Source organism: Cyprinodon variegatus, unplaced genomic scaffold (genome assembly GCF_000732505.1).
Source record: "Cyprinodon variegatus isolate N-32 unplaced genomic scaffold, C_variegatus-1.0 Scaffold161, whole genome shotgun sequence".
Taxonomy (NCBI): domain Eukaryota; kingdom Metazoa; phylum Chordata; class Actinopteri; order Cyprinodontiformes; family Cyprinodontidae; genus Cyprinodon; species Cyprinodon variegatus.
Genome location: NW_015150614.1, coordinates 344,276 through 362,511, shown reverse-complemented (window position 1 = coordinate 362,511; position 18,236 = coordinate 344,276). Strand labels below are relative to the sequence as shown.

At 38.6% G+C, this 18,236-nt stretch overlaps 1 protein-coding gene across 3 annotated transcripts in view; it reads right to left on the bottom strand.

Annotated features, from left to right (window-relative positions):
* Window positions 1–177: 177 nt before the first annotated feature.
* l1cam (L1 cell adhesion molecule) overlaps window positions 178–18,236 on the bottom strand; it is a 55,679-nt gene continuing 37,620 nt past the window's right edge. For 2 of the 3 annotated variants that reach the window (XM_015377939.1, XM_015377940.1), the window contains 25 exons: window positions 17,482–17,687; window positions 16,333–16,455; window positions 15,826–15,996; window positions 14,170–14,284; window positions 13,688–13,872; window positions 13,038–13,169; window positions 12,809–12,952; window positions 12,100–12,211; window positions 11,661–11,818; window positions 11,383–11,542; window positions 10,255–10,379; window positions 10,013–10,114; window positions 9,538–9,735; window positions 9,379–9,449; window positions 9,059–9,284; window positions 8,809–8,924; window positions 8,447–8,663; window positions 8,176–8,298; window positions 7,814–7,990; window positions 7,003–7,116; window positions 6,763–6,912; window positions 6,243–6,374; window positions 5,737–5,809; window positions 5,584–5,595; window positions 182–5,314 (listed from right to left, as the gene is read on the bottom strand). In XM_015377939.1, coding sequence (XP_015233425.1) covers window positions 5,056–5,314; window positions 5,584–5,595; window positions 5,737–5,809; window positions 6,243–6,374; window positions 6,763–6,912; window positions 7,003–7,116; window positions 7,814–7,990; window positions 8,176–8,298; window positions 8,447–8,663; window positions 8,809–8,924; window positions 9,059–9,284; window positions 9,379–9,449; window positions 9,538–9,735; window positions 10,013–10,114; window positions 10,255–10,379; window positions 11,383–11,542; window positions 11,661–11,818; window positions 12,100–12,211; window positions 12,809–12,952; window positions 13,038–13,169; window positions 13,688–13,872; window positions 14,170–14,284; window positions 15,826–15,996; window positions 16,333–16,455; window positions 17,482–17,687 — 3,601 coding nt within the window. In that variant the 3' untranslated portion in view covers window positions 182–5,055. Of the gene's footprint in view, window positions 5,315–5,583; window positions 5,596–5,736; window positions 5,810–6,242; window positions 6,375–6,762; window positions 6,913–7,002; window positions 7,117–7,813; window positions 7,991–8,175; window positions 8,299–8,446; window positions 8,664–8,808; window positions 8,925–9,058; window positions 9,285–9,378; window positions 9,450–9,537; window positions 9,736–10,012; window positions 10,115–10,254; window positions 10,380–11,382; window positions 11,543–11,660; window positions 11,819–12,099; window positions 12,212–12,808; window positions 12,953–13,037; window positions 13,170–13,687; window positions 13,873–14,169; window positions 14,285–15,825; window positions 15,997–16,332; window positions 16,456–17,481; window positions 17,688–18,236 lie in introns of all 3 variants that reach the window. The other variant, XM_015377941.1, reaches the window with a different exon arrangement.

Sequence of the window (18,236 nt, the reverse complement as noted above, 5' to 3'; positions counted from 1 at the left end):
CTCAAAGGAGTTTGAACCAATTTCAAAATTAATTAAATTGTGTAAAGTAAATGTGGTGGAGAGGTACCAGCTGGCTGTGGGAGACGGTTCATCGGAAGCGGTTCAACAAGCCTTATGTATGTATGTTCTCATGTGCAGGGCTTTGAATTGCCTTGCCACTAAAATATGCTATAAACAAACCTAATTTACATTATATGGACAAAAAAATAGATCATTTGTATTACAGATTGTTCAAGGTTTTTTTATTTGTCAGCCATATATCCAGTTACAGTGGTAGATTAAGTAAGCAGTTACAGTTACATCAGACCCACTCACGGTGCCTGTCCTCTCAACCACTGTCGATCACCCCAGGTACATGTAGGCATCATCACTGCTCAAACCAACACACCAACAAGAGGCACACACAACATCCCCTTCCACATCTCACCTTTTTTTTCCCTCTCATCTCCACTCAGCCATTATTTTAATCTGTCAGCTTTTAAATTTAGAGAAGCCTAATTTAAACCAACCGGCTCTTTTTTTTTCAACGATTAAACTGTTTTGCAATAAAAAGAAAAAAATAAATCAGTAAGACTAGTGATAAAGCATAGGACAGCATCACATTTGGATATCTCTAGAAACATGAAAAGCAAAGAGTGAGTGGCAGTCAAGTGAGTATCTGTGTGTGTACACTCATCCCACATTCAAAGATAACATTTGCCCCAAACATTGACAAACACAGAGGTTCAGCAGCACATTGTTGTGTTAGGATATTGGCAAGTTTTGTGTAGGTTGCTGCTCCTGTATGAAAATAGAGTTTTATTTGTCCTGAGTGTGTCTGTTTGACCTAAACCAAGGAGAGTTTAATCACCTCCTTTTGGTGCCTCTGGCATTTTTACATATCCCCTATACTCCCTAAGAGGCTGTCATGATATGTTTGGCCAGTGGAAAGATTCAATTTCAATAGGGAGGGCACTGGTTGGCTTACTGCATTCCTGCCTGACATAACTGCATCACAGATATTCACTGCACTGCAACACATTGGTGAAGGATCAGGTGCATGACTCGGAACTTAGCTCTCAGTGTGATGTATCTACTTTCACTAAATGACACGAAATGTACACATTTCTTGATATTAAAAAATGACATGTTTGCAAACATCTACAGAACAATGGGCATTTTTTTTTTGTTTTATCTTTTTTGTTCTTCAGCTATGAACTATTTCGCTACACCCAAGACTTACTGCAGTCGTTTGTCAAAAACACACTGTTTGAATTCATAACAACAGTACAAGAGAAGAAAATTATCAACTCAGAACATTTCAGAATAAAGTTGGGTGTGCTAGAAAACTGCTTTTTTCTTATATTTTTTTTTTTATCAAATGTGGTTCCTTTGAAAGGTTCTATTTACATTTGGTGAAAAAATGGTCCTTTCTACATCACTTAAAACATTTCTATCTTTTCAGAGTCGTGTTGCTCAGAATGAAAAAACAGAAATGCCATATTTACCTCGTCCAGAAAAGAATACATTCTCTTATGTAAATATGCCTTTATCATACATTATCTGGCTGTCATAAAGCCTGTCTGCAAAATCCAGCTTGGTCTGATAAAGGTAACAAATACTGCTTCTCAATCAAATTGAACTGTATGAGATGGATAGGTATGGAAATGTCAATTAAACTCAACTATGGTTTAATGCAGAGTAGAAAGAGATAAAGACAGTTACATAAAGCTACACATAGGTCTCGACACAGAAAATGTTACTGTTCAATATGAAATTAAAGGACATTACACTTGTTAGTGGGAAGGCGAGACTGTGATGACATCAATCTGGCGCTTTATGCAGACCCAGCAGGCACAGGAACTTATATGAAGCATTTACATATCTATAATACTGTATTATGGCTGAATAGATAAATGCAGATGCAGCTATGTACATCAGGTGCTACTCAACATTTTTACACAGCAGGTATTACACTGAAACCTGACTGTATGCATTGATTTAAAAAAAAAACACAAACACAACTCATAAAATGCCATGACAGGTCAGGACCTTTAAGTAAATTTGAAAATAATTACAAATAAAAATACCAAAGAAAAGAACAATTTTGTGTTCCGTCACAGTTATAAAAGATGTCAAATATTATCAGAAAGAACAATCTGATGCATTCGGTAACACAGGAAATACACTTTCATACAAAATAATATGTAAACATTTCGATTTAAATCTACTGTAACTTGCAAAAGTATTCAAACCCCTTGATTCTTTTTGTATTTTTTCTAACTGCAATCAGTTATTTTCCAGATCTGATTACTTATTCTGTTCCTATGAACCCAATAGAATAAACTTCATTAATAAACCCTATTGCTTGTGTTTGTGTCAAATATTAGTAAACAGATACTTTCGTGCAGAGCAAGAAGCGTAAAGATCAGGGATGTGGTTAATGAACCAATCGTAACAGAAGTAGCTGTTTTATCCACAGGTCAGATAGAAGTATTAAAACATGACGGCTAACCTTCATACACTTCACTAACGGACCCCTTTAGAAGTCAGTAAGCTGTAGTTCAAAGAGGTATAGTCACATTATATGCCAATAAAAAACCCAAAAACTTTTGATCATGATAAAATATGATTATATACGCCAAGAGTCCATCCTGATAGTGTTTTGAGCGTCCTTTTTTAGCTTAAATAGAGTTCCAGCATTGGCCATGATGATTAGAAATAAATATAGATATGTGCGCCATCTTCCGGGAAGCACAGTGAACTATAAAAAAGGCAGGTGGTGATTGACGCAACTACTTAAAAGCGTGCTTTTACACTGAATGCAGTACAGCTGTGGTGCTGGTATGCCTCAGAAAGTCACTGACACTGAACATTATAACTAGGCTGTCCCAGCTGCAGCTCCAGCTGCAGAAACTGGTACTCATGGGTGTACCCTGTTTCTTGGAGTTTTCGGGCAAAACTTTTTTTTTGTTTTGCCTTTTTTGTTTTGGCTACTCAAATGCAATGCAGGAGCTTGATGAAGAGACCCCTAGGATGTCTGGCCAAGCTACGTTTTTGCAGAAAGACTTTGTTGATCTGCACGGCTTTGGTAACCGCACCCAGACTGCATCAATTTGAATTATTTGGGTTCCTTGCGCCACCCGCACCACAGCTACACCGCAGCTGCCAGTGTGAGCCCAGCGTAATAGAGCCCAACCCTCCTGCAATGTCTTACTGTAAAAGAATAGCTTGGCATGGTCAGAGAAGCACAGAGATTCATTAAATTACCTGATGTACAGCAACTTTATGTACAACTGAATTCTTCCCTAAGCCTTCTACTATAACAGCAACGGAAAAGACAGAGCAAGGTAAAAAATATCTCAAATAAATAAATAGGTTATAAGCTAAAACCTTGTCATTGGAATGCATGCCAATTAAAATAATTAAAATCCGATTTCCCCAGTAAAATGTTTTTAAAATGTCATATAATGTGACTATGCTCCATTAAGGAAAGCCGAAGTTTGCCACAATTTATGTGCCGGACACAACAAACATGTAGAAACAAAGTGCTCTGGTCAGATGAAAACCAAATGTAACTTTTTTTTATATCTGCAAAACTCTATGCATGAAGAGGAACCTTTAATGCCCATGAAAATTAACACACAATTCCCATTGTGACACAATGTGAGGGCAGCATCATGCTGTCATGATGTTTTTTTCAGCAGGGAAAAAAGTTGGTTAAAGCTGATAGGAAGGTGGATTGAAATAAATTGAGAACAAACCTGAAAAGATAAAACCAGTAGGAGGCTACAAAATAGTTAAGACCTAGTAAGATGTTCCCCTTCAAACAGGACAATGCTCTAAACTGCCACTACAATAGAATGGTTCATTTCAATTAACTTTTTTTTTTTTTTTCAGAATGGGATAGTCAAAGTCTAGATCTAAATCAAATCAAAGTATAACATAAGATTAAAAAAATCTGTGTTTAGTGTGGGCGGCATTGTGCCACTTTGTAGCACTGTTGCCTTGAAGCAAGATGTTGTGGGTTTGAACCCTGTCAACGGTCTTTCTTCATAGAGTTTGTATGTTCTCCCTGCACATGCATGAATTTTCTCTGGGTACTCCAGTTTCCTCCAACAGCATGACTGTTAGTCGGATTGGTTTTTAAAATGCACCCAGGTGTAAGGGTCAACAGAAATGCTCTGCACCGCATCAGAACGAGTTTGGGGTATTTTACTAAAAAAGAATTATTAAAAATTGACAAAGTCCCAAATAACTTGTAGCCGTAGTTGCCAGCGATGGTTATTTAAAGTATTTTTATATGAGGGCTTAATGGGAAATATACCCAGCTTCACTATTTTCTGAACTTTGACCAGCTCCTTTGTTCCATGTCTTTTATTACTAGACATACTGATCAATCCAGCTGCGTCATAGTTACCGAGGTAGCATGTCCAGTGATGAAAGTTTAGGAACTAGTGAAGTTAGGCATATAGCCTGTTGATATGCAAGTCATGCTTTTCTGATTTGTATACAAAAAGTCCTTTCCCTCCATAATTATGTGATGAACATATTGTTCTGTACAAAATGTTTGTTTACAATACATGTTTGTAGTTAAAACAGGATGGATTTTAAAATTCAAGGGTTGTAAATATTTTTACAAGGTACTGTATGCTGTCTGTTTCCCCACGCTGTGCTCCATCATTATCCTCCACATTTACTTAATGCACTTTTCTGCATCTCTATGTGACCACACCTCGAACCCCTGATATTTCATGATATGCAACATTCTGTCTATATGTTTCTGTTGTTTAAAGTAAAAAGAGGAAAAGGGTTCGAATAAACAAAAGCTGTTTGAATTAACTGTAAGCTATTCAAAAAAGTTGGATGGAACGATTGGTGTCACATGGTCCACTACTTTGGACTCTCCTTTGGTCACAAATGTCTAATCATTCGGATGACTGCCAGAGGGCATATAAAAAGTCTGTATATGATTGTGCACTGGACCTTAAAATAAACATCAGCAAGTCAGAAGGGGAACAGGACAGTATGGGCACATACGTGTTGACATTTTGGTCTGATGGTCTCTGGTGGGAGTTAATCAAGGATGGTGATTGAATTGGGCATGCCATTAGTGGTTGGGGCCATGGTAGTGGGATTCAGTGGGGAGTTGTCCGGCACGCCACGGAATCCTTCTGGACCTTCACTCGGACGACTGATCTGGCTAGCCAAAGATTCATCCAGGTTGAGCTCTGTGGTGAGAGCACTGCTGCCAAAGTTCAGGGTGTCCTCGCTGCACATCTTGTTGTCCTCACACAAAGACGGCTGGCTGGCGGTTTGCTTCTCTTCAAGATCACTAATGCAAAGACAACATAAAACAAAGAAATTCACTAAAAGCATGAAACAACATTGGTGAAGAAAGACAATCAGTAACACTGAAAGATTTCATAGAATGGTAACCTTACAAAACCATAAAAGAAATCGATGCTTCACTTCATACCCCTAAATTATTAACCTCTATTAAGTCTTAATTTCTAAGATTTCCCTTCCAAACAAGTACACAAAGAAGACAACTTAGAAAGCAACAAGGGATAAAAATTAGGTAGGTGAAACAAAACTCCATACCTTTCCAGAGATCTGCAAAGCAGAGGCAGGCAATAGAGGGAATAAAGGAACAAAGGAATGAACAAAGGGGGTTAGCAAAACAGAACAAGGCAGGGGATTCAGGACTGTGATCTGACATTCCGCAAAACCCAAAGAGAAATTCACATGACAAACCTGTACTCTCCAAATGTTTCCTCTTTCATCGGTCTTGCTTCTGAGTCCATTGGACCATCCTCTTTATCTTTCACTGAGGAAGAGACAGATCATTCGATTTTATTTTCATTACAATTATAATGAATTATGTCAAGATTCTGTTTTAGACATCAATAGCAGCATTCTGTCAAACGTGCAAGATAGCTTTGAGTAAGTGTTCAAAGAACAAAGATTGGGATCATCTTCAGAAACTTTTATATGAACATTTAACTTAGATCCTTTATTGGGTTCTCTATGATACAACACCCACCATTTTTGACATTTCTATTCAGAGTCCAAATATTTTATATAATATTGTTATATGAAGCTACAAAAAAAATGTTTGGAGGTTGTATTCTTAAATTGAAATATCCCACTCTTTTAATAAATATCCCGTTGAGAATTTCGATGAGAAAAAATGTTCCAATCATCATCGGGTTATTTACAAGCATCTTTTTCAGTTCAACATGGTCTAAAGCTATACTTGCCTGAGTATTTCCCTCCTTTACTCCTCTTGATGAAGCAGAGGATGAGTAGTATTAACAACAGCAACACAAGGGCACTCACAACACCAATAAACCAGCCCTGCGTTGCAATGCTCGCCTGCACCTCTGTCATTTCTAGTTAAAGAAAACACATTAAGAGGGAGAAAAACAAGACAGAAGTTTTTTATTTCTCTTTACAAAACCAAATAAGTCAAGAAGAAAAGGAATCAAGAAAGACGCATGATTAACGAAGGAGCAGAATCTGGTGCGCACGAGAAGGAGCATTATGCATGCTAACAAGGTTGCATTTTACCAGGGAAACATGGCACCCACCAAACAAACATTATTGGATCAATGTAAACGGCTAACCAAGTCTCCTCTGACAAAAGTCTTTAAAACCACTTTGCAGACTGAAAGAACAGCAAGGTGCTTATAGAGGCAGTCTTATCTATAGTGTGGTAAGGCCCAGAGGAGTGAAGCTGGGAGATGAAAGAGGAGAAGTTGAATGAAGGCAAGGCTCTACCTGTTCCCTCTGTCTTAATGTCAGTCTCCCAGAATGATGCGTTTCCATAGAAGAAGCGCAGAAGATAATCAGAGCCAGGATTCAGGCCCCGAAGCTGGTAAAAAGTCTGAGAAGAGTTCACCTTCTCCGACTTTTTCCAGTTTACACCACCTGTACAGGCACAACATGAGCCTAAGTAGCTGTTCAAGATCCGAACATGAAGACCTGATTGTTGTAAAGTTAGGTGTGTTTATTTCATACCATTCTTTTTGAGGTAGTGGATGTAGAAACCCACATTTCTGTGTCTCCTCTTGGCTTCCCAGCTCACATTTACAGAGTTTTCTCCCACAGATAGGCTTATATCCGAGGGAGGCACTGCAGAAAAAGATAAATTAGGATTAGTATTAGAATTATAGATTACATGCATGTAATTTATAATAAATGAGTAATTTGATTTCAAAACTAGCCTGTCTTCCTTTTATATTTGTTGATCCTTGCATCAATAAAATGTTTGTCACTATGTATATTTGATCAAGTGAAAAGCTTTTCAATGTGCTCTAGAGTTTAAGTACTCAATACTTGGTCAGGTTTCCTTTCGCATGAATTAGTACATCAGTCAAAGAAGTCTAGGTTGCTATATTAGCGACCATTAGGTTGTCTTCATTGTTTGGTCTAGAGTCCCTCATCTTCTCCATACTTCATAGATTTTCTGTGGGGTTTGAGTCAGGCATGCTGGCTGGCCAATCATTCACATACACTTTAGCACCGCTGGTAAGATCTAAGTTCTCTTCTACAATTAAATCCGGCTCTCAAAAATCTCTCAGCAGACAAAAGCATTAAAGGATATGCATCAAGTATCTCTGTGTGTGGTTGTTCTTTGATTTCTGAGTCCAGGAAAACATCTGGTGAATCCATCCCAAACTTTTCAATGGTCTTTTCTCTGCAATCCTCTAAAGTTTCTTTGTTGTATCCTGATATATGAGTTTCAATTTTTGAATCAAATTACTGACACAAGTCGACTAAATTTACTGTAATAAACATGTAATTGCAATAACAGGAAGTAGAGTGTTACCTCCATCTAGTGTGGTGGCGCCCGTCATAATGATGGGCTCTCCCTTCCCAGCTTTAGTGAGCCCCCTCAGAAAGAAGCGATACTGGCTGTGTCGGTCCAGACCTTTCAGGGTATAGTGGGTGGCTGTGGGGTTGTCTATCTCATCCTTCTGTAAGGGGCTGTCATCGCTCTCTGTAACTGATCGAAGCAGATTCCAAAACTATTCATTACCGGTGACAAAGGGCTGATTGACCCACATGCTTAAGATGTCGTGGCATTTTAAGGGTTTCATTGATTTATCTTGAACTGTGCAGTTGTGCATGTTTCATTTTATGGACAGAAGAGTTCATGGTTGTAACAGATGCAATATAACATATGCTTACTTCGCTGGTACTGCAGCAGGTATCCTGTCAGTATACCATTTGGGTGGGCCGGAGGCATCCAGTGAAGGGCCATTTCTGTTTCTGATGGGCTGTCAAGGAGCAGGGATGTGGGAGGACTGGGTACTGGCAGCCACAGAAGGACACATGATTGCAAAGTGCTTTTTTAAAAGGATTAATTTATTTTATATATATATTTTTTAAGGCCACATATCTGCTTCTAAATACAGCTTTGTTGCCCATCCCCTCTCCACCCACTGTCTCTTATGCTCACCTCCCTCCTCAGTGTTGAAGGGCAGCGGCTCAGAGTGGGGTCCTTCCCCCCTTTTGTTGAAAACGGCGACGGACAGGAGGTAGCGGGAGTATGGTCTAAGTTTACTGATCAGCTTTGTTTCTTCATTAGGACCAGTCTCCTCTACCACAGTGCTCTCAGCCTCCCTGGATCTCCGGCCACGGTGGTGACCCCTGGAGCCCTTTCTGGTGAGGTGTACCTGGTGCCACAAAATTAATCAGAGAGATTCAAGGAATGGGTTATTTTCAGAGAAAGTATTTTGAAAAGCACTGAATGAGGAAGATTTATGCTGATTTTAAGTGGGGATAAAAAATTTAGGAACCCAGAAGAAGATGTAGAAGCACCTTATATCCCAGCAGGTGTCCTCTGACTGTGTTTCTGTCTATAGCTGCCCAGGTCACTCTGATCGTAGTGCTGTTAAGTACTGCGACTCCCACATCCATTGGAGCTTCCAGGGGAACTATGAGAAAGTGGAAAGGAAAACATTGCAAGATAAGCATTACTGTTCGTCATAAGAAATATTCAAATATATTCAAGGAATATGAAGACCTTTTCAGAGCACTCTAAGTGAGTTGTGTCTTTTGATCAATTTACCATCCTCCCCTGAGTAGCCAATAACAGGGTCTGGCTCCGGTCCATCACCATTCGCATTAATGGCCTGAACTTTTATCTCAAAAGCGGAAAAATTGCCAACGTCAGGAACGATGACTGGAGGCTCGGTTGTCTCTCTCTCCTGCCACTTTGGTCCGCTGCCCAGTACACGCCTCCACTGTACCTTGTACTTGAAATCAGGTCCATTGAAGTTACGTTTGTCCATTTTCTACAATAAAGAAAATAGAAGGCAATGAAAACAGAAACAAAACCTTGTTTGATAATGCTTTTTAAGTGTTAGCACTCTCAGGTATTAGATGTACCTCCCAGGTGATGAGGAGGGTGTCTGGGTCTATAGAGTCGCTCCTGACATCTTCTGGGTTATTCTCCGGAGCTGTGTTGAGGTTAAAAACAATAATTAGCTGGAGTTTATATTTAATTTAATCCAAACCTTTTTTTTTTCACAGTTTGTTTTTTCTCACCTTCAGCTGGTGTGCTGTGGATTTCAGAGGGCTTGCTAGGGTCACTTTTCCCTACTTCATTAATGGCTGTGACCCGAAAACGGTAGGACATGTACGGCCAGAGGGAGAGGACGGCATGCTCCTGGTTGCCTCCTACTCTCTTCAGCTCTTCCCAGCCCCTCTCCTTTAAATCTTGGTCTTCAAACTCAATTACATACTCTGTGGAGATACAGCCTTTCAGGGCAAACTCTTAATAATTGGAGAATCTGAGCAGGCTAAACAAGCAAACTTTCCATCAGTTTTCTAAGCCCTCCAGAGACAAGTCATTAAAACAATGGCTGAAGTCTTGGTAGAAAGATGACCTACGAATAGATTCAGGATATTGTAAGATAAAGATTAAGCTTAAAGTGCTGCCCACATGGACTGGATCTCAAAAGGAATTCCTATCTGAAAGAAAGACAGAAAACAGTGCTGATGTTTTATGTTGGTACTATACCTAAAACAGCGCTCTTGTGGTCGTCTCCAGGAGTCCAGCTGAGAGAGACTGCACGATGCTTGGGATCAGAGATCTGGAGGAGGCCTGGAGGGTCTGGACGGTCTGTAGAAAAAAAGCAGTAATGTTATTATAAGTTTGCCTGTCTATAAAATCAATTTATTTAAACTTAACATATGGGCACATCTATTATTTGTAGGCCTATGTCTGTGTATGATTTCAAACTTGCTGCTTTGTGATCTCACCACATATAGTCAGAGTAGCGCTGGCTTCAGCCTGGTCCAGGGAGGAGATGATCTGGCAGGTATAAATGCCCTCATCATCTGGTTCCACGTTAGCGATTATCAAGTCTGCACCATCAAATGTGTATCTGGCAAAATGTAGCCATTATTGTTATTCTTATCTCCATATCCCCTAAAAATTGACAGATTATCATGACATCTTAAGGTGTATTGTCGGACATATTCATATGATCTTAACTATCTTAAGGTTTTATTAGGATTTTCATGTAACAAACAAACAGAACGTAGCATCTTAACAAAACAAACCAAAAACCTCCCTACAGCCAACCCTGAGAAAATGCTCTTTAGAACCCCTTTTGGCTGCAGCTAAAGTTGTGCACTCTGCTAATAACTGAAATCCTTGACCACTGTTTATTTTTAAAATAGCTCCAGCTCAGTCAGGTGGGACAGAGCAATTCTATTAATATACATTTTCAAGTCTTGTCACAGATTCTGAATTAAATTCAAAGCATTGTGCTTTAACTCTAACTATGGTTAGGGTTTTTCTTCTGCTGGAAGGTAAACCCTCCTAATCTGAAGTCTTTTACAGCCACTAACTTTCTTTTCTATAAAATAACCTTATATTTAGCTCATCTCACCAGTGGTTGTTTCTGCTGAAGAAGAATCCCAAAGAATGATATTACCATTACCAAATTTCCCACTGAGGATGACCACCTTAAGTAAATTAAGGATGCAATATTATTTTTACCCAGAGCCACTTTAGGTGCCTTTGAGATGTTGCAGATGTGTTATACATATTATTTTCACTTTCATATAATAGATTGCCCTGTACTGTGCTATTTATGGGTATTCTTTTCTCTTTCTACATACACACTAATCTGCTTTGGTCACACAAATCCCAATCAGTAATCATAGTTCATGGCTGTTACTAACTAAAGTAAAGTAAAATTGCACCCTAATAAAAGTTTCTGTGAGGCATCTCTTCTAAACTATTTCCATTGCATCAGTAGCAGAGGTTAAGAAGAGTTGTGATTTTGAAGATGAAAACAGTTCTTGATTCTTTATTAGTCTTGTTGACAAATCCTAGTTGACATTAGCCAAGATCTCTAAAAAGTAGATTTCCAGTCTCACTTTTCATCACTGAAGGATTCCATCAGCTTCTGGTTGTTCTTTCGCCACTGAATTTGAGGAAGCCTCAGATTGGTATCATAAAGGCCCACACATGTGAAGATCGCTTTGGTCCCTGGCTGTACCTTCAGGTCCTTGGGTGGTGTGAGGATCACTGTCCTGTCTAGAAGTGAAAGTGAGGAAATAGAGAAATTAAGCCCAGTCAAGCTGCAGGATGTTGAAATGACATGAAAAACAGAGAGATGACTGTGTGTGGCTGTGTAAATGTGTGTCTGACTTACTGAACACCTCCAGTTCAGCTGTGATTGACACGTTGGCATTTTGAACTGAGCAGGTGTAGGAACCTTCATCGTCGTGGCTGACATTAAAGATCTGTAGCCCCCCATTGGTGAGCCGGTTAACTCTGGGATCAGCAAGAAGGTACTGTTCCCCTCTTTCCCTGAACACATCAGAAAACTGCCAAGCTGAGTACAAAATTAGGCCTTTCAGCTTCTCTAATTCGCCAGTTTATACACCACTTTGCCTGTTTTACATAAAAAACAAAGCCAGGTTGGATATGTGCCTGGATAACAGATTTCACAGTCACAGCCCAGATGTAACAACATTAGGCTGTTAATTTATGCATATGAAGAGCTGCCTAAGCAATAGCATCAACTTTGTGGAAATGAGATATAAAAACCCACTAATAAGTTGAAATAAATCAGTAGGAATTTGCCTTACCATGTGACTGTGGGTTTAGGAGAGCCAAAGGTCTCACAGTCCAGGGAAACAATTTGGCCTTCAGTAACAGAGTACAGTTTCCTGTCCTCTGTAACAATCTGCGGAGGGATTTCTGAAGGAAAACACAGAAACTTGCCAAATTATAAAGGTACATAAATAAACATGTTTTCAAATAAAGCAATTGTGTGTCAGTTTATTTGTTGAAATATATGGTTAAGCTTTTAAGCCCAATGTTAACTCTTTATATCAGTAATACTTCTTATTTCAAATTTTAGTATTCTGTCAATCTCATTTATTACTTTTTTTACTATTTTTCTGTATGTTGTTTTTATCATTATTTAGGGTCACTTATGATTTACTTCATTTTGTTACTTTATTTTCTATAGTACTAAGAGCTCATGAATAAACCCTATTAGAATAAAACACATAGTTAATTATTTTGGATTGTTTGCTTTTTTTCCCCCTTAACAACCTAATGAAACACATTTCTTGTTTTTTAAATGGGTATAATTTAGTTAGATATGTCAAATACAAAAATTGTTTAGTGATTTAAAAACTTTTATTGTGATGATAAAAAGTGAAAACTTAACAGTTGCAGTGGTAAGTCAGTTCTCAACTACTGCATTTTATTTTTGCATGTGTGGCAAGCACAAAGACGCACACACTGAAAATACAGATGAAGTGACAAAAAGTAAGGCTAAATACTCACCGATGACATATACATGGGTATTGGTGAGGATGGTGCCATGTTTGTTGGAGGCCTGGCACTGATAGACAGCAGTGTCTCCAGAGTTGACACGGTTTAGGATCAGGGAACCATTTTCTGCTATTACTGCATTTCCAGAGTTGCTTCCTGTTAAGGTTTTACACATCTTAGTATTTCTAAAAAGTAGAAGGATCTTTACTGCTAATTGGTTTACAATGGTAGATGCTCTGACCTGAGATTTTCTCCCCATTCTTTGTCCAGCTGATAGTAGGAGTGGGGGTGCCATCGGCTGCACAGTTTAGTCTTACAGTCTCACCTGGGGCATAGATCAGACTCTCTGGAATCTCTTTCCAATATGGCTTAGCTGTAAAAGATAAAACAATGCATTTTACAAAGTAAAGTCCCAATATATCAAATAATTTCCCTGCTTAGAGATTTTTTTGTCACATAAAAATTTAGTTAGGTGTTGGTGCATGGATGTATGGATGGATTGATGAATGGATAAATACAATAAACAGGTGGACTGATGGATGGATGCATGGAATCAATAAATGTCCTGTAGACCAGTTTATATTACCAGTTTAATCTGATGGAATCCTATATCTTACATTCACTTCTATGATGATTGGGATTTTGGGTAATAAAAAAAAAACCTGTATTCTAATTCTGTAGTCATATTTACACATTTGACAGACTGTGTAATGAATCTGTTTCATTTTTAAATTGCATCACAAAAAAAAAAAAAAAGTTTTCTGTTAGTTTGAGTTTATTGAGATACACCTTCCACCTAACAATATCAAAGCAAAGCGGCAAAGAATAATAATTTGGCTCTGCAGGCTCTCAAGTGTTCTTTGTTTCTGTAAAGGATAGAGTGAAACACACCTTCTACTTTCAGATGATAGGTGTGTTTGGCATTTCCTTGGGTGTTCTTGGCTATGCACTGGTACTCTCCACTGTCACTTTCAGAGATGTTTTTGATTGTCAAGTGTCGGTCAAACATTGATTTGGTTGTCCGAGATTCATCAAGTTCCCCTTCCTTCTTCAGCCATGTTATTTCAGGAGTTGGACTTAAAAGGAGAAGAGTAAAAACAGCCAAAGTTAAGTACACACTGTAAAATTGCATATGTAAAAAAAAAAGCAGATTTGGTCCAAAGGAAAGAGAAATGGAGGAGTTTGCAAATAGGAAGGGAAGGAGCTAAGTAAAAGGGAAGGAATTGGCAATGAGGCTAGAGCAAATGGAGTCCATAGTGGGATGGAAAAAGAACTTAGGGGCAGTAGTGATTGATTTAAAAGGGCGGCTTTTATTTTCCTCTTTAAAACGTGCATAGGTGCATAGGTTGGCACGCGTATATGAACATACTTACAGGCCTTGAGCAATGCACTCGAGTTTTATAGTCTGGCCCCTAAGGGCGTGGTACGTGCTTTCGCCTTCAGTAGGCCTCATCATGTGTGGTCTCCGGTTCCGCACTACCGAATTGGCTGGACAAAGAGAAACGAAAATGCATTTAGATAAAGAGAAAAGCTCATGCATATGGATGGCCAATTTGCAGATAGCTGTGCTGCTGACACAGCAGCCTCTTAGGCTGTGCTTCTACGCCCTTGCAGCCAGAAGTAGGCTTCAGAGATTGCTGGGAAAAGTTTACCTCAATAACAACAGATGTAATCTTAAACACTGGGGTCCATGTTAACACATGTTCATCTCTCTGACCTCTAGTCAAGTCACATATGTCTGCAGTGGCCCCTCAGAGTAAGCCGCATGTTATTAGAACTGGGCAAAGAAGTTCCCTGCTGACCACAGGTTGCGCAGGAGAATTAGTAGAGCTTTTGGTAAGGGGTGCATCCCACCAAACACAAAAGCAAAACTTTATTTTAATGTTTTTATTGGATACGTATTTAGAAATACACAAATATAGGACTAGAGGGTTTACCTAAAGACCATCAGCGCATGAAATATGGGAAACCATTGCAATAAGCAGCAAAGTCAACAACTCAATGTGTAGGAAAACTGTTCCCAACAACCTCAATAAGTTGTTACATTCATGCTCATTTTGCACATCCCTAATGTTGCTGTTATTTTCAAATATACATTACTGTAAAAATGTACATAGCCATATATTGATTATTTATTCTCCAGGTGCACAGTTTTTTTTATGTTGTTAAAACACTGTACAGTACAGTATTTTATTGTTTATCTTTTAACTCTTCACTATTATGTTATTCTTATAAATTTTCCTAAGCTCCACATTGTGTGACCATTTTTTTCTATAATCTTTTTGCTACTGTAAACACCAGAATTTCCCCATTTTGGAACAATAAAGGGATTTTCTATTCTATTCTATTCTATTCTATTCTATTCTATTCTATTCTATTCTATTCTATTCTATTCTATTCTATTCTAACTAAAACAACACAGTTTAGCCGTAGCAGACAGCCCAATTAGCGAGTAAACACATCAACCAGCAAGCGGATGTTTGTGAACATAACATTTTAGGGTGGGACTATTCTGCACCATTGCTGTTTTACCACCAGTAAACTACAGGTATCAGGTCTGCTAAGTAACCACCTGTGAGGAAGCCTAATAAAAGTTAAAATAAGATAGCAAAACTTTAGTAACTGTTTGGCTGAGAATAAAGCGTTATTAAAAACAGGATCTGACTGAGATGCTGAAAAAGGGCATACCTGCAAATCCACCCAAAAAGATGCATCTCATTAATGCATTTTTGTGTCTTAATCATTTACCTTTTTTTTTTTTTTTTTTTTTTTTTTTTTTTTTTTTTGGGACTGCTTTTTTTTTTTGTACGTCTGAAAAAAAATATTTTTTTTCTTAAAGTTTTGTCATTCATAAAAAACATTTCTACATTTGAATTCACTCAAAGATGATCTTGTGGTATGTTTAAAGCTTGTGGTCTTGTTGGTTGGATCTCTTTAATAATGCATCGTACACTTCAAGACATGCTTCTGCTTCTGCTTTGGTTCGGTTCGCATCCACATCTGATGTCATTCTCTAGGCTAGTACTCACATGGGTTGACTTTCAGAGTGATGGGCTCCTTTATCAGAATGATGCGTGTTGCCAGGTATTGGACATTGCAGGTGTAGTCATCCCGACTGTCATCCATTGTCAAATGGGCAAAGTACAGGTTGCCATCCAATCCAACCACCATCCGCTTACTCAGCTGAATATGGCGCAAATCTTAATAGAGAAAATACAGTTTTAAAGAGCTAAACAGAGAAAATATTTCTATCTCAGTTTATTCCAACCATTCAGTATTGAATATTCTTAAAAACTGAGGCGGTGTACTTAAAAGGATTGTTCTGTAAAAGTTCGATGAAAAAATAAGCAAAAGATGAATAACAAAGTGCAGTTAAGAACTTATCCCTCTAGTTTTGCAACATATCTAAAATTCATTTAGAAATGCTTTTTGAAATACATTCCTCTTTTTTCTCAGATATGATCAAAGTGAAGCACAAAAGGAAGAGCATACACAGTAAGAGGCGCATGTAATAGAAGTGGAGATAATGAACTCACTCTGATCCATCCAATGAATGTTGGGCTCCATGGAGCTCTGAGGGGGGTTACACTTCAGCACGATGCTGCTTCCCTCATCTGACTTCACAGAAACTCTATTCTCCCTCTGCAGGGTAGGGGGGACTGCACAGAGGTAAACAAGGAACAAACACGCAAAGGTGAATTTGCGTAGAAACAGGTGGTAAACAAACAGCAACCCGTATAGAATATTTCCTGAGGCAGTCCTCAACACATGTCATCTAAAACCCACACTGATGAGGAGCCTTATTTCTGGGTTTCTATTACAAAATCCCCTTTTTTCACACTTTTAAGATGTAGAATGGTTGAATATGTGAGTCTTCAGTGTGTGCTCTCAATCTCCCCCTGCTTTCCGCTCAGTGTTGATAACCCCTCAGGAGCCATTGAAAAGAGCATCACATGACATCAACTCAAGTGTTTCTCAGGAAACCGTTGTCAGGGAAACTGTGAAGGAAGGAGGTTGCCCAGGAGAGAGCCAGCCAGGCAGGTGGATGGATGTTGGCTCAGGGTTTGTCTGCATGTGTGTATGATTATCATGCTGAAATTGTATGATAATCATGTAATTGTGATGCAGCTCAGGAGTGAGCTACTTTTATTTTTAGAGAGTCAAATTGATTAAGTGTAGGTTACAGAAGAGAGCTAATTTAAAATGAAGTATTTGTTTATTTTACCTATCCTTACTCAGCATCCTCTTAGTTCCCCAAGCATAATAGTGACAGCATCTTTATGCCACTTGTAGTAAAGATCTAGTTTTTTTAACCCAACAGCTCATGTTTTTGGACTTTGGGAACAAGACAGAGCACCCTGGGAGAATCCAGGCATGCACTGGGAGAACACGCAAACTCCTGCAGAAAGACTCCAGGCCGGGAATCAAACCTAAAATTTTCTTGCTGCAAGGCAACGGTGCTACAATCTGTGCCACCGTGTAGCCCCTTTTGTAAGTCAATTATATAAATCCAGTGTCTAAGACTAATCCCTGACTTGTTCTTTTAAGCACATAACAACAAAGATAATAACTTAAATTTCAACATTATCAACACTGATCTGAAGGAACTTTTGTCAACAGATGCCAGGTTTGAGCATTTTACATTAAACAAGCTATCAATCACTCAAGATAAATACATCTCTTACCATCGGTTCGAAGTATTGCTTCCTTTGACACTGCAGTACCAAGCTCATTGTTAGCAAAGCAGACGTATTTGCCTTCGTATGACTTTGGCGGGTCCCTAGTATTACTTGGAAGTGCTTGGAAAACAAACGAGTACGGATTTTTCTTAACTTCAAGCTCTGTTTTACTGCTTGGATCAAACGGCAGTCCATCCTTAGTCCAGCTAAAACTAAAGCAAAAAAAAAAGAGAGAGAAGCTGATCATTTAAGCACCAGTTGCATAGTCATTTTCATGTCTCTGAAAGCAGTCAATTATGCACAGAAGATGTCACTTGAATTGAGGGCACAAATGGATTGCTTTAAAATGTACATGGATGCCCCAGTGGGGCTCAGATGCTTATGCTGTGTGTAATAGCGATGCTCTTCTTTTTTCCTCTGCAATAGGAGCAGTTTTACACTTCAGAGCAGCTAAGACACTCTGAGGGAAGATTGCCCGAGGGCTTAATGACATTTATCCTCTGTTGAAACAAGAACTCTGACTGGGAGAAGCTGTGCTCTCGTGTAATGTTAATATGTAGATGTCAGATGAACAAGGAGAAGGAAGGTCACTATTCTCAGTTGGCTAAAGAATGAGTGAAATAACATTTATTATACAGAAAAAGAATCGAACATCGATTTTATATATGACTGTACGTCATATATATATGACTATATATATATCTATATATATATGACTATATATATATATCTATATATATATGACTATATATATATATCTA